The sequence below is a fragment of the Pelobates fuscus genome, chromosome 2, assembly GCF_036172605.1.
Source record: "Pelobates fuscus isolate aPelFus1 chromosome 2, aPelFus1.pri, whole genome shotgun sequence".
Taxonomy (NCBI): domain Eukaryota; kingdom Metazoa; phylum Chordata; class Amphibia; order Anura; family Pelobatidae; genus Pelobates; species Pelobates fuscus.
The window spans coordinates 3,323,968-3,336,739 of NC_086318.1; the positions used below are offsets into that span (position 1 = coordinate 3,323,968).

The window sequence follows — 12,772 nt, forward strand, 5'->3', positions numbered from 1 at the left end:
AATAAGAATTAACTTCCTGCTTGACCGCATGGCTTGTCCAGCACAATGGAGGAGGGGGAATACTACATCCTGTATTCTTGCACATGCTCCGTACACTACTGATCGTATCTTGCCTCGTGCAACCAACTGATCGATACGTCAGCATATGCACGTACACATGCCACGTGGTAATCTCGGCCTACTAAATTTATTTTTACCGAGATTCCACCACACAATATCACATCAAACAATTTATGGTTTATCTTGTCCCTGCAGCTTACAACATATAGGTAGGAGCACAAGGAAATTGCATATCCACGTTTTTAAATAACAATAGTGGTTTTCTGTATTAGGGTTTTACTGTATTCTCTTATTTCTGTTGTCCTTCCTTTTCATTTAGGAAGTGTTGTTGTTTAAATGTTTAGAGATGCAATTATTGTAAATGATGATAAGTGATAATTTATGTATCGGGGATCTGTTAACCCTGTTTAATATACTATTAATACAAACTGGGGTTGTAGTATTGAATTTGTATAAACGTGTTTCCATGTATTAGACATGTGCATTCGTTTTCGTACGAATACAATTTTGTCTGAAAATTCGTTTTTTTTCATATTCGTTTACTAAAACGTAAACGAAAGCCCTACAAACTAAATAGAAATGAAAGGGCGAATGGCGAATGCATTACCTTTTCGTTTTGTTTGTTTAATAGAGAAAATGACACTGCGCATGCGCGAAACTCTCTCCTCCCCCCCAAAAAAACAGGGAGGGAGCCGGTAGCGCTACCAGCTCCATCCTTATAATTAATAACCCTTCCTACCGCCCCCATTTAAAACCATGACCCCCATATTAATAAAAGGAAGGTTAAATCCTCCCGTTTGCCACTACTTGCGGTATGTCACCTAAACAAATTTAAAGTACTAAAATAAACTGGAAAAGAGAGCGCAAAAAATAATCAATTAATATTATGACGTCTATAAAAATAAGCCGTCTGGCTAAACAACTCGCCTAGAGCTGTACAACTTATAGACAAAATGATATGGTGGGTAAAAAATACCATAGGCATACAATTAGTACCAGCAGTTAAAACACAAAAAGAACTTCCCAAATTCTCAAAATACAATGCAAATAACAGTGTCAACGCTTAGTAGATGGATCCCTCTAAGATATTGCCAAGGATATATAAGAACAGTTCTATGTAGTAAGATATCCTAAAGTAAAGTCTATAGGTCCCTTAATGATAAAGCATACAGTATGTAGTATTATAAAAAAGGGGAATAAAGTAATGATAATAGTCACTGGGGGGTGGTCTAAAGCTTGTCCGTATCAATGTTAAACCATGTAGTGTACTGGGTATACGTTGGAAATAAGGAAACAGAATATAGTGTAGCACTGTAAATGTAATACCCTCGTACAGAAACCCCCCCCCAAATTAGAAACTCTTACAAGATTAAAATGTGGTACCACTCTCTCAGCTTGAGATACAATAACTTCAACCAGGATAGCAGAAGGGATACCAGATCCTCCAGAGGAGACAGCGTCTGCCTCGTGCACTGCAGCAGACTGTCAACGATCCTTTTCTGGAGGTGAGTCCTGCTGGATGCTGGAGCCTCGTATGAAGTAGCCGAGTGTTGAGATTAAAGTCCGCCCTTCTTATGGGGGCTTTCTCAAGATAGGTGCCGCGGCTATTGCCTGGCAATTATATACTCTGCCCATCAAGCAGCATAGATAATTTCTTAAGGTCATATACTCCTAATGAGTTTTTGCCTCAACTATATATCAAACAAATTCAGATTGTAATTGAACTCATAACACTGTGATTGGTTGTTTGATACCCTTTTTTGTACGCATGCGCAGTGCGGTTTTCGGTGGCAACAACAAATCATTTTTTAACTAATTTCGTTTGAATATGAATGATTTGCGGCCGAAATTCGGGATTGACAAATTACATTTTTTTTTTTTTGTCAATCTTTCTTTTATTGAGGCAGGAGTTAAATGGGGTACAGAATAGAGAAGAGGGGATGCACAGTATTTGTACAGAGTGGGGTCGCTTTAACACAGTAGTACATCTCCTTCGAATGACAGCCTCATTTTATATTTTATATTAAGCAAGCTTTTCAATAGGTTAATAGCACGCATAAAAGAACAGTTGTAAAGGTAGTTTTAACTAAACGATTGTATCACCAAGAGTTAAATGAATTAAACAAATGAAAAACCATCTGCGCTTGTCGTTGCTAGACTAGTTATGAAAAGTAGTTAATTCTCAATATGTAGGTACATTCCAGCTGGCTCGTTGCTGTAGTCGCTTTAGTAGCTGTAATATGTGTACTCAGTAAGCCTATCCTTATAACGAGGTATATATCAGTCGCTTATATCATTTGTCTATATCATCAGTAAAAGAAATGATGAGAAATATCTGATGCTTAACAGTGTTGTCAGCTGCATATTACTGTAAAATAATGCATAATACGGCAAATTTTAAAAAACCCTGGCGACAGTAGTAAACAAAAAGGTAAACGTTACGTATAGAGCAAGAGTGTTTAGGAGAGTCCAGGTATGGTTTGAGCATTACAGCCCCACTGTGTGTAAGGCCAAGTCAGCTGCGTCTCTCCTGCAAGTCGATCATCCGATCCCTATGCGCAGCTGGGTGTAGGAGCAGTTTAAGAGGCTTAGCTGTTCAGCCATGCAGCCCTTCGTAGGCCTGGCACTTCCTCGGCCCTGGATCAGTGTGAGGGCTGGTACCTTCAGGCCACGAGCCTGGGGTCCACTTGGGTCCAGGGTCTTTCCCAACGATCGGGTGCGGCGGGCCTCTCGTGTATCTGGCACGGGCCGTCGTGTGGGTTCAGTAGCCCTCCGTTTGTGTGGCCGGTACCTGCGGGTTGGTCCCCTCATTGCCCTCTGTCCAGGCAGGCGCTTCACTCGGGTTTCTGTGGGTTGGCGTTTGTTTGCGCCCCTCAGAGGTTTCCCAGTCCTCCCAGGGCTGCTGGTTTGCCTTTTAGTTGGGTCAGGGAGTGGTATAACTGTAGCTGGTCGTATATAGGCCATTAGCTGGGCCCAAAACTTCTCAAAAATGATGTCCAAAGAGTCTCTCACTTTAGAAGTCGGGTAATGTGATGCATGCTGCTGCTGCATGTCACGTGTGCAGTCCTCGCTTTTGACCGCCATTTTCAAGGCCTTCCCCTGGTCTGTCCACTTGAGCCTTCGTTTGCCATAGTAGGCCAGTGACCGGGTTGGGTCTGTTTGGCGGGGACCAGGATGTCCCCCACTGGTCCAAAGGGGGGGGGGGGTGTTCTGTGCGTGCTTGTGGCTCGGAGTGTTGAGCGGGAAGCGGCCGCCTTCCCAACTCCCCTTCTCTCACTTGCCTCGTTCCGCCGTTTCGGGTCCCGGGCACTCCGGGAAATGAGACCGGTATCTCCGGGCGCCTACTGGGTTCCTCCATCTGTTGAGCCCCCGTTGGTGGATTTTCCCGGTATGTGCGCCCTGATTTGCAGCGTTTAATGTCCCGTTCAGCGGGAGCTCGAGCTGAGCACGTCTTGCTCGCTCGCTAGCCAGGCTCCGCCCCCGACAAATTACATTTTTATTTAGTACAAAATCATTCGCACTAAACAAATTTCACTGGTGCACATGTTTACTATGTATATTATTGAAGGGATCACACCGTTGCAGACCCCTTGGTTCCCTTTTAAGTTTTACTGCTTAAGCACATCAATCTTAAAGAAGCAGGTACATGTGGGGTGTTTATCCCCCCCCCCCCTCTTTAATTAAAAAACAATTATCTTTATCTGAATAAAGACAGAGCTTGAACTATAAATGCCTCTACACTAGCAGGGTTATTTACTAAAGTGAGAATTGTCAGAAATTTAATGTGTGTCTTTATCTGTCTCTGTGACTGGCTTTGTGTATGTATCTATCTCTCTGTCCATGTGTCTGTATCTGTCTCTGTGACTGTCTGTGTCTCTGTGTCTGTCTACGTCTCTGTATCTGTCTCTGTAACTGTATATGTCGCTGTATCTGTCTCTGTGACTGTCTGTCTCTGTGTCTGTATCTGTCTCTGTGACTGTATATGTCTCTGTATCTGTCTGTGTGACTGTCTATGTCTCTATGTCTGTATCTGTCTCTGTGACTGCCTGTCTCTGTGTCTGTCTAGGTCTCTGTATCTGTCTCTGTGTCTGTATCTCTCTCTGTGACTGTCTATTTATCTGTATATGTGACTATCTATGTCTCTGTGTCTGTCTAGGTCTCTGTAACTGTTTCTGTGACTGTCTATGTCTATGTTACTCTCTGTGACTGTCTATGTGTCTGTATCTGTCTCTGTGACTGTCTGTCTCTTTGACTTTATCTGTCTCTGTGTCTGTCTCTGTGATTGTCTATGTCTCTTTGCTTGTCTTTGGGACTGTCTATGTCTCTGGATCTGTGTCTGACTGTGTCTATATGACTCTCTCTTTGATTGTCTGTGTCTGTATCTGTCTCTGTGATTATCTATGTCTCTATATCTATGTGTCTGTCTATGTCTCTGTATCATAGAGCACGGTAAAATCACTGTCCTAGAACTTGTAATCTCCCAATCAGACCAACTTGTCAGTAACCCACTCACCCATTGTGCCACATTTAAAGCTCAGTCTTAGGTGGTACATCATAGGCTCTGATACAGGATCTCTGAAATAAAATGTTATCTATGTATCGTGTTAATCTCCGATTTCTCTAAAAGCTTTGTTTGTTCTAACGTCCCGATCTCCGTTCCCTCACTGTGTGTGTGTTAATCTGTTAAACTGGATTATAAATAATATCAGTTTTTAAACCACCCCACATCTAAATCCTCCATTCTTCACATTAAACCCCACAGCAAAGTGAAAAAATGTCAGTTCAGAAACTCCCAGATATGTCATAGTTCATCCAACCAGTAAAACGGCAATCGGTGCGCCGGAATTCGCCTGAAGCGTATTCTCAGAAAAGCAATCACTGCTCAGATATAGAGAGTATCACTTTTAGCAATGTTTAGAAAGGCCTCTGGAACAAACAGGTCAGATATTTAAATAATATAAAGAAGTGCAATGGTGTGTAGGCGCTACCAAATAAACAACAATAACACACTGGTGTAGTATAAGTGTATCCCCTAACACTTAAAAGATAAATAGTATACAAATACTACACCACATGCAGAATAAATGCAGAGCAATATAGGAGTTCTATGCCCGGCTCATTCTAAAAAACAAAAATATCCTACATAGTGCAGACAGCATAAAACATAAACATGGGCCCCTAAATAGGATAAAACTCACAGGATATATGGCTGTCCCAGACTCGATATAGAGGGCTCCAGGGTGACTATACAGGCTTGGATGGTATACGTAGAATATAAACATGCCATACATATTATTTTAGAACAAAATAAAAAGATTAAAAGGGACACATTAGAAGTGATATCTAAAAAGAGGCATATAGCCTACCAGCACTGCATAGCAATTGCACAAAAGTCCTAAAAGAAAACAGCAGACGCGTTTCAACTCCAGCTGGAGTCTTCCTCATTGCTGTGGTGCTCTCTCTGTTGTCCAAATAAATACCATTTCAATCAATGTTCAAATCAGCCCAGCTGAGTCACTTCATATTTCTGGCGCGACGAGTATGCGTCATAATGTTGCGCCTGTCATATGACACTGACGCGGCCGTGGCCGCATAACTTCTGGATTCTGTTTCATCATGAAAGAAAGTCCCATATTTGGTAAGGGCAAAGAAAGTCCTTGGAATATAAATAAAGGATATATATGAAAAACAACATAAAGCCTATGTTAGAGAATACAAACATAAGAGGTAAACTTGTGGTGTATAACAATATAGATAACACGATAGACCAATACCATAAAAACAATGAGTAAAAATATAACATTATCGCAAGAAAGAGGTAAGGGCATGATGAAACAGAATGCGGAAGTAATACGACCACAGCCACGTCAGTTATATGACAGGCGCAACATTATGACGCATACTCGTCGCGCTGGGAATAGGAAGTGACTCAGCTTGGCTGATTTGAACATTGATTGAAATGGTATTTATTCGGACAACGGAGAGAGCACCACAGCAGTGAAGAAGACTCCAGCTTGGTTTTTTGGGACTTTTGTGCAATTGCTATGCGGTGCTGGTAGGCTATATGCCTCTTTTTAGATACCACGGCTAATGTGTCCCTTTTTATCTTTTTATTTTGTACTTCAATAATATGTATGGCATGTTTATATTCTACGTATACCATCTAAACATAGAACTCCTATATTGCTCTGCATTTATTCTGCATTTGGTGAAGTGTTTCATTTTTATCAGCTATGTACATAGTCCTCAGATGGAGAGATTACACACGTGTACTTACCTGCTATTTATTGCTATGGTACACCTGTGCCTGCACCTGCCACAGCACTTACTGGATCCCGGGCATTGCTCATCATTTCGACATTCGTCAGGCAATTTCATTTTATTCCTACACAGCACAGGGTTCATCCTGGGGCAAGGTCCGGTCTTAGCTGCTCAGAACAGATTTAGGAACAAAGACTGGTTAATTAAATGAGACTGAGACGTCATATTTAGTATAAAATGCGATTCATTTCAATAAGTATAAGTTTCATTTATAACTTCATCCAAAAAGTACTTAGAAACATAGAAACATAGAATGTGACGGCAGATAAGAACCATTCGGCCCATCTAGTCTGCCCAGTTTTCTAAATACTTTCATTAGTCCCTGGCCTTATCTTATAGTTAGGATAGCCTTATGCCTATCCCACGCATGCTTAAACTCCTTTACTGTGTTAACCTCTACCACTTCAGCTGGAAGGCTATTCCATGCATCCACTACCCTCTCAGTAAAGTAATACTTCCTGATATTATTTTTAAACCTTTGTCCCTCTAATTTTAGACTATGTCCTCTTGTTGTGGTAGTTTTTCTTCTTTTAAATATAGTCTCCTCCTTTACTGTGTTGATTCCCTTTATGTATTTAAATGTTTCTATCATATCCCCCCTGTCTCGTCTTTCCTCCAAGCTATACATGTTAAGATCCTTTAACCTTTCCTGGTAAGTTTTATCCTGCAATCCATGAACCAGTTTAGTAGCCCTTCTTTGAACTCTCTCTAAGGTATCAATATCCTTCTGAAGATACGGTCTCCAGTACTGCGTACAATACTCCAAGTGAGGTCTCACCAGTGTTCTGTACAATGGCATGAGCACTTCCCTCTTTCTACTGCTAATACCTCTCCCTATACAACCAAGCATTCTGCTAGCATTTCCTGCTGCTCTATTACATTGTCTGCCTACCTTTAAGTCATCAGAAATAATCACCCCTAAATCCCTTTCCTCAGATGTTGAGGTTAGGACTCTATCAAATATTCTGTACTCTGCCCTTGGGTTTTTACATCCAAGATGCATTATCTTGCACTTATCCACATTAAATGTCAGTTGCCACAACTCTGACCATTTTTCTAGTTTACCTAAATCATTTGCCATTTGGCTTATCCCTCCTGGAACATCAACCCTGTTACCTATTTTAGTATCATCAGCAAAAATACATACCTTACCATCAAGATCTTCTGCAATATCACTAATACAAATATTAAAGAGAATGGGTCCAAGTGCAGATCCCTGATGTACCCCACTGGTGACAAACCCAAGCTTCGAATATACTCCATTGACTACAACCCTCTGTTGCCTGTCACTCAGCCACTGCCTTACACATTCAACAATATTGGAATCCAAACTTAAAGATTTTAGTTTATTGATAAGCCTTCTATGTGCAACAGTGTCAAAAGCCTTACTGAAATCTAGGTAAGCAATGTCTACTGCACCACCCTGATCTATAATTTTAGTTACCCAATCAAAAAAATCAATAAGATTAGTTTGGCATGATCTCCCTGAAGTAAACCCATGTTGTCTCTGATCTTGAAATCCATGTGTTTTTAGATGTTCAACAATCCTATCCTTTAACATGATTTCCATTACATTCCCCACTACTGAAGTAAGGTTTACTGGCCTATAGTTGCCCGACTCCTCCCTATTACCTTTCTTGTGAATGGGCACAACATTCGCTAACTTTCAATCTTCTGGGACTACTCCTGTTATCAATGATTGGTTAAATAAATCTGTTAATGGTTTTGCTAGTACACCACTAAGCTCTTTTAATAGCTTTGGGTGTATTCCATCAGGACCCATTGACTTATTTGTCTTAACTTTTGACAGTTGAAATAGAACCTCTTCCTCTGTAAACTCACGTGTAATAAATGACTCGTTTATCCTTTTTCTTAACTGAGTTCCTTTTCCTTCATTTTCATCTGTAAATACCGAACAAAAATATTCATTGAGGCAGTCAGCTAGACCTTTATCCTCTTCTACATACCTTTCTTCTTTTGTTTTTGATCTAACTAATCCTTGTTTTACTTTTCATTCCTCATTTATGTTTCTAAAAAAAGTTTTGTCCCCCTTTTTTACTGACTGTGCTATTTTCTCTTCTGTGTGTGATTTGGAAGCTCTTATAACTTGCTTAGCCTCTTTCTGCCTAATCTTATAGATCATTCTGCCTTCCTCACTCTGTTTTTTTTATAATTACTAAATGCTAACTTTTTGTTTTTTACTATTTTGGCTACATCTGTGGAGTACCACAGTGGTTTCTTGAATTTGTTGCTTTTACTGACAAGCCTAATGCAATTTTCTGTTGCCTTCAGTAGTGCAACTTTTAAATAATCCCATTTCTCTTGGACTCCATTTAAATTGCTCCGGTCTGATAATGACTCCTTTACACATATTCTAATTTTAGAAAAGTCTGTTTTTCTAAAGTCTAAAACTTTTGTTTTTGTGTGGTGTGACTCAGTCACTGTTCTTATATTAAACCACACTAACTGATGATCACTGGATCCTTAATTTTCACCTACAGTAATATCGGATACCAAATCTCCATTTGTTAACACTAAATCTAGTATGGCCTCTTTACGAGTTGGCTCCTCAACGACTTGTTTTAGAGACAATCCCAGTAGGGAGTTTAGAATATGTGTGCTCCTGGCACAAGCAGCTATTTTTGTTTTCCAATTCACATCAGGAAGATTAAAGTCACCCATGATGAGAACTTCCCCCTTCATTGTCATTTTAGCTATTTCCTCAACTAGTAGATTATCTAACTCTTCAATTTGTCCTGGGGGCCTATAAATCACACCTACACGAGTTACTGTGTGATTACCAAATTCTAAGTTAACCCAAACGGACTCTATGTTCGCCTCACTAACTTTTATTAGGCTAGATTTTATGCTATCCTTCACATACAGGGCCACCCCTCACCCTTTCTTGCCTTCCCTGTCTTTTCTATATAAAGAGTACCCTGGTATTGCTATGTCCCAGTCATTTTTCTCATTATACCATGTCTCAGTAACAGCGACTAAATCTACATTATCAGTTGCCATTATCGCCACAAGTTCATGGATCTTATTCCCTAAACTGCGAGCATTTGTAGACATGACTCTAAGCTTATCATTTTTTAACCTACTTGCTACAGGCACCTTCTGTCCTTGTTTTGGGGGACAATTGGATTGTTTTATCACCCTTTTGCCTCCCCCCCCCCCTCCTAGTTTAAATACATCCTAGCAAAACCAGTGACTTTGGACCTGGAATTTTAATGGAGAGGTCTGACAGTTATACAGTTGTGCTCAAAAGTTTGCATACCCTTGGAGAATTGGTAATACATGTACCATTTGTAAAAAAAAAAAAAAAAAAACCATAAGTGAGCAGGCAAAAAACATTTATTTGATTTCTTATGGGATTCATATTCAACTGTAGGTTATAACAGAATGGTACAATCATAAAACAAAACATGGCAACAAAGAAAAAAATGAAATGACCCCTGTTCAAAAGTCTACATACCCTTAGTTCTTAATAATGTGTGTTGCCCCCTTTAGCATGACATCGTGCAGTCTTTTGTAATAGTTGTCCATGAGGCCCCTAATTCTTGCAGGTGGTATAGCTGCCCATTTGTCTTGGCAAAATACCTCCAGGTCATGCAAAGTCTTTGGTCGTCTTGCATGAACCGCACGTTTGAGATCTCCTCAGAATGGCTTGATGATATTAAGGTCAGGAGACTGTGATGGCCACTCCAGAACCTTCACCTTTTTCTGATGTAACCACTGGTGGGTCAACTTGGCCTTGTGCTTAGGATCATTGCCATGCTGTAAATTCCAAGAGCGTCCCATGAGCAGCAGCCTTCGTGCTGAAGAATGCAAATTGTCTGCCAGTATTTTCTGATAAAATGCTGCATTCATCTTGCCATCAATCTTCACAAGATTCTCTGTGCCTTTAGAGCTCACACCCTGTTGCGGGACCTGGGTAACCTGGCTGGTTACCTCCGCTTTGACTAGGAACACAGACCCATCTTTCCCCTAATAACCGGATGACACACAGTTCCAGGGGTACAACAACACTTTATTGGCCACAGGCGGCTTTATACGCTCCCCATGCAAGGGGTGGAACACACAATGAAACAATGTCCCCTCCCCAGGTCCTCCCCCTTTCAGGAGCCTGTGCATGGGACATAAATTCCAGTCCTTTTGTGCCTAGTTCCTGCCACCCAAATATAGGGTTTCCCACTTCCCGTGCCAGGGGGTCTCCTTCCCAGGACCCTCTGCACCTTGGAGTCCCAGGACGGGAAGGCCCGCCAAACCGCCATTGCCCCCAAGAGAGTGTCCTCACCAATCTAAGGGAACTCCAGAACGGTGTTCAGTGCAACCTCCTCCGTTCGTGGAATCCCTGTGTGAAACCAGGCAAGGGAAGCATATTCTTTCATGATACAAATGCACCCCCTGGTCAGCGTCTGTCTATACAAACAGTGGCCACCCAGGGAAAGCACTTAATAATTACTTCCCTTGCAGTTTCACACTTATGTTGCAATTTGCCAACGTTCTAATTGATTGGTGTGAACATTCTAATGAGGCACTGAGGAACTCCTCATTCGGGAGCCAAACGAGCCAAGAAGCAATCCGCGAATGCTCTCACTGGACAGCGTTCGTATAACAGGCCGCTACCCAGGGTTGGCACGCACCAAGGCTTCCCTTGCGGTTTGTGGTTTTCACATCTCGTTAATGGGGTGTGAACATTCTAGGTTTGGATGGTAAAATCTTATGTAGTATGTCGTCTTCTTTAAGAATGTCCCAGTGCTTGTTGATTATTTTTTTCACTTGGTGGCTTTTGTTGCTATAATTAAATACTAAGGGGAGCATTATAACTTGTTTTTGTTCTTGTTTGTATTGCAGAAGAGAGTTTCTATCTAAAGCGCCTGTATTTTTAATTAAAGTGTTTAAGATAGTTGTGCTATATATATATTTTTTCCAACTAATTTTATCTTTTGCATTTGGGCTTGGGTATTAAATGTGGCATGGTCTGTGCAGTTTATTTTTAATCTTAAGAGCTGGCTCTTAGGGACACTGTCGAGCCAGGGAGCATAGTGACAACTTGCAAGATCTATGAACGTGTTAGTGTGTACTTTTTAAAAAAAATGTGTGTGTTTTTATATTATTATTCTCAATATAGATTTCAAGGTCTAGACAGTTGTGGCGGGACCGCTGCCTGACTGTGAATTGCCCTCCCTCATTTGTGGATTTATTACCCTGTAGTGTATGTGTGCTGCCATGACATGTGTGCTGCCATGACTGCTTCTCGCCTCGACTGGAGTTCCTGTCCCACGAACAGGTTCATGGAAGGGGGAGGACCTGGGGAGAGGACACTGAGTGTCGGTGTAACGGACCGTTTCAGCAGACAAGGGGTTAAAATCCGTTTAGGCGATAATCCTCTTTCTGAGACAGGCACAGCTACTGTAAAATCACCAAAACTCACGAATTGGATATAAGTGAATGTACCAAACTCCCGAACTGCATACAAGGGAATAAGGTAGCACTCCAAACTCCCGAACTGGAACCTCACAAATAGCTGCTAGCAGACGAACAGGAAAAGCTCCCAAGCGGCTTACACTCCTGGCAGTCAGTCCCTATCAGCATACAGTGAATCCCCCCAAGAACGAGACAAGGCTCCGTGTTGAGGGTCAAGCAGTGGTCTGTTTATTGAGGGCTACCTGCCCCTGGATTTATGCAACAACGGACAGACAAGAACCAATTACAGACATACAGAAGTAAAACATCCCCACAATGCATCCTGGCTTCCTCCCCTCTGCCCTGGAGAATTAATTCAATTATCTCCCAGGACAAAGGCAAAACTCCATTACACACGTGGGGACACAAAGACAGACTATCACTTTAAAATACACAAAGTTATGTTTTATGCATAAAACACAGACATGTCACATATCCCTAGATAGCTGGGATCTGAGCGCACAAAACTACCGAATAGCGCTCAGATCCTATTCACACAGTTCAATTGCCATGGAGCCTTTAATTACACGAATTGGCTCCATGGCTGTGCTATCTATGTTAACATTCACATATACAAACTACCGAATTAACATGTATTCGGTTAAATCTGTATAAATTAGAACCAGGGGCTGGAGGTTCAGCGGTGCCTGCACATAAAAGTGTCCGGGTTTGGTGCATGAAAGCCAGGCAGAAAAGTGCTGGCTGCCCGGGGAGCTCCAGAACACCCAGTGGTCAAGTCCTGGGGAATAAAGTGTGGGAACTCACTCGAGTTCCACCCCCACCCCACCACCAAAAAACAAAACAAAAAAACTTGTATGCATATATAAACACGTACACACACACACACTCAGGTGCACACATACACTTACAGACACACACGTACACTCACAGACACACAAAGACACACACAAACACAGAC

General features: G+C 41.5%; 1 protein-coding gene across 1 annotated transcript in view; it reads right to left on the minus strand.

The window, feature by feature from the left end:
• LOC134585354 (perlwapin-like) overlaps positions 1–12,772 on the minus strand; it is an 84,019-nt gene that overhangs the window by 15,718 nt on the left and 55,529 nt on the right. The window contains exon 3 of the mRNA XM_063440759.1: positions 6,338–6,488. Within this exon, the coding sequence (XP_063296829.1) occupies positions 6,338–6,488 (151 nt within the window). The remainder of the gene's footprint in view (positions 1–6,337; positions 6,489–12,772) is intronic.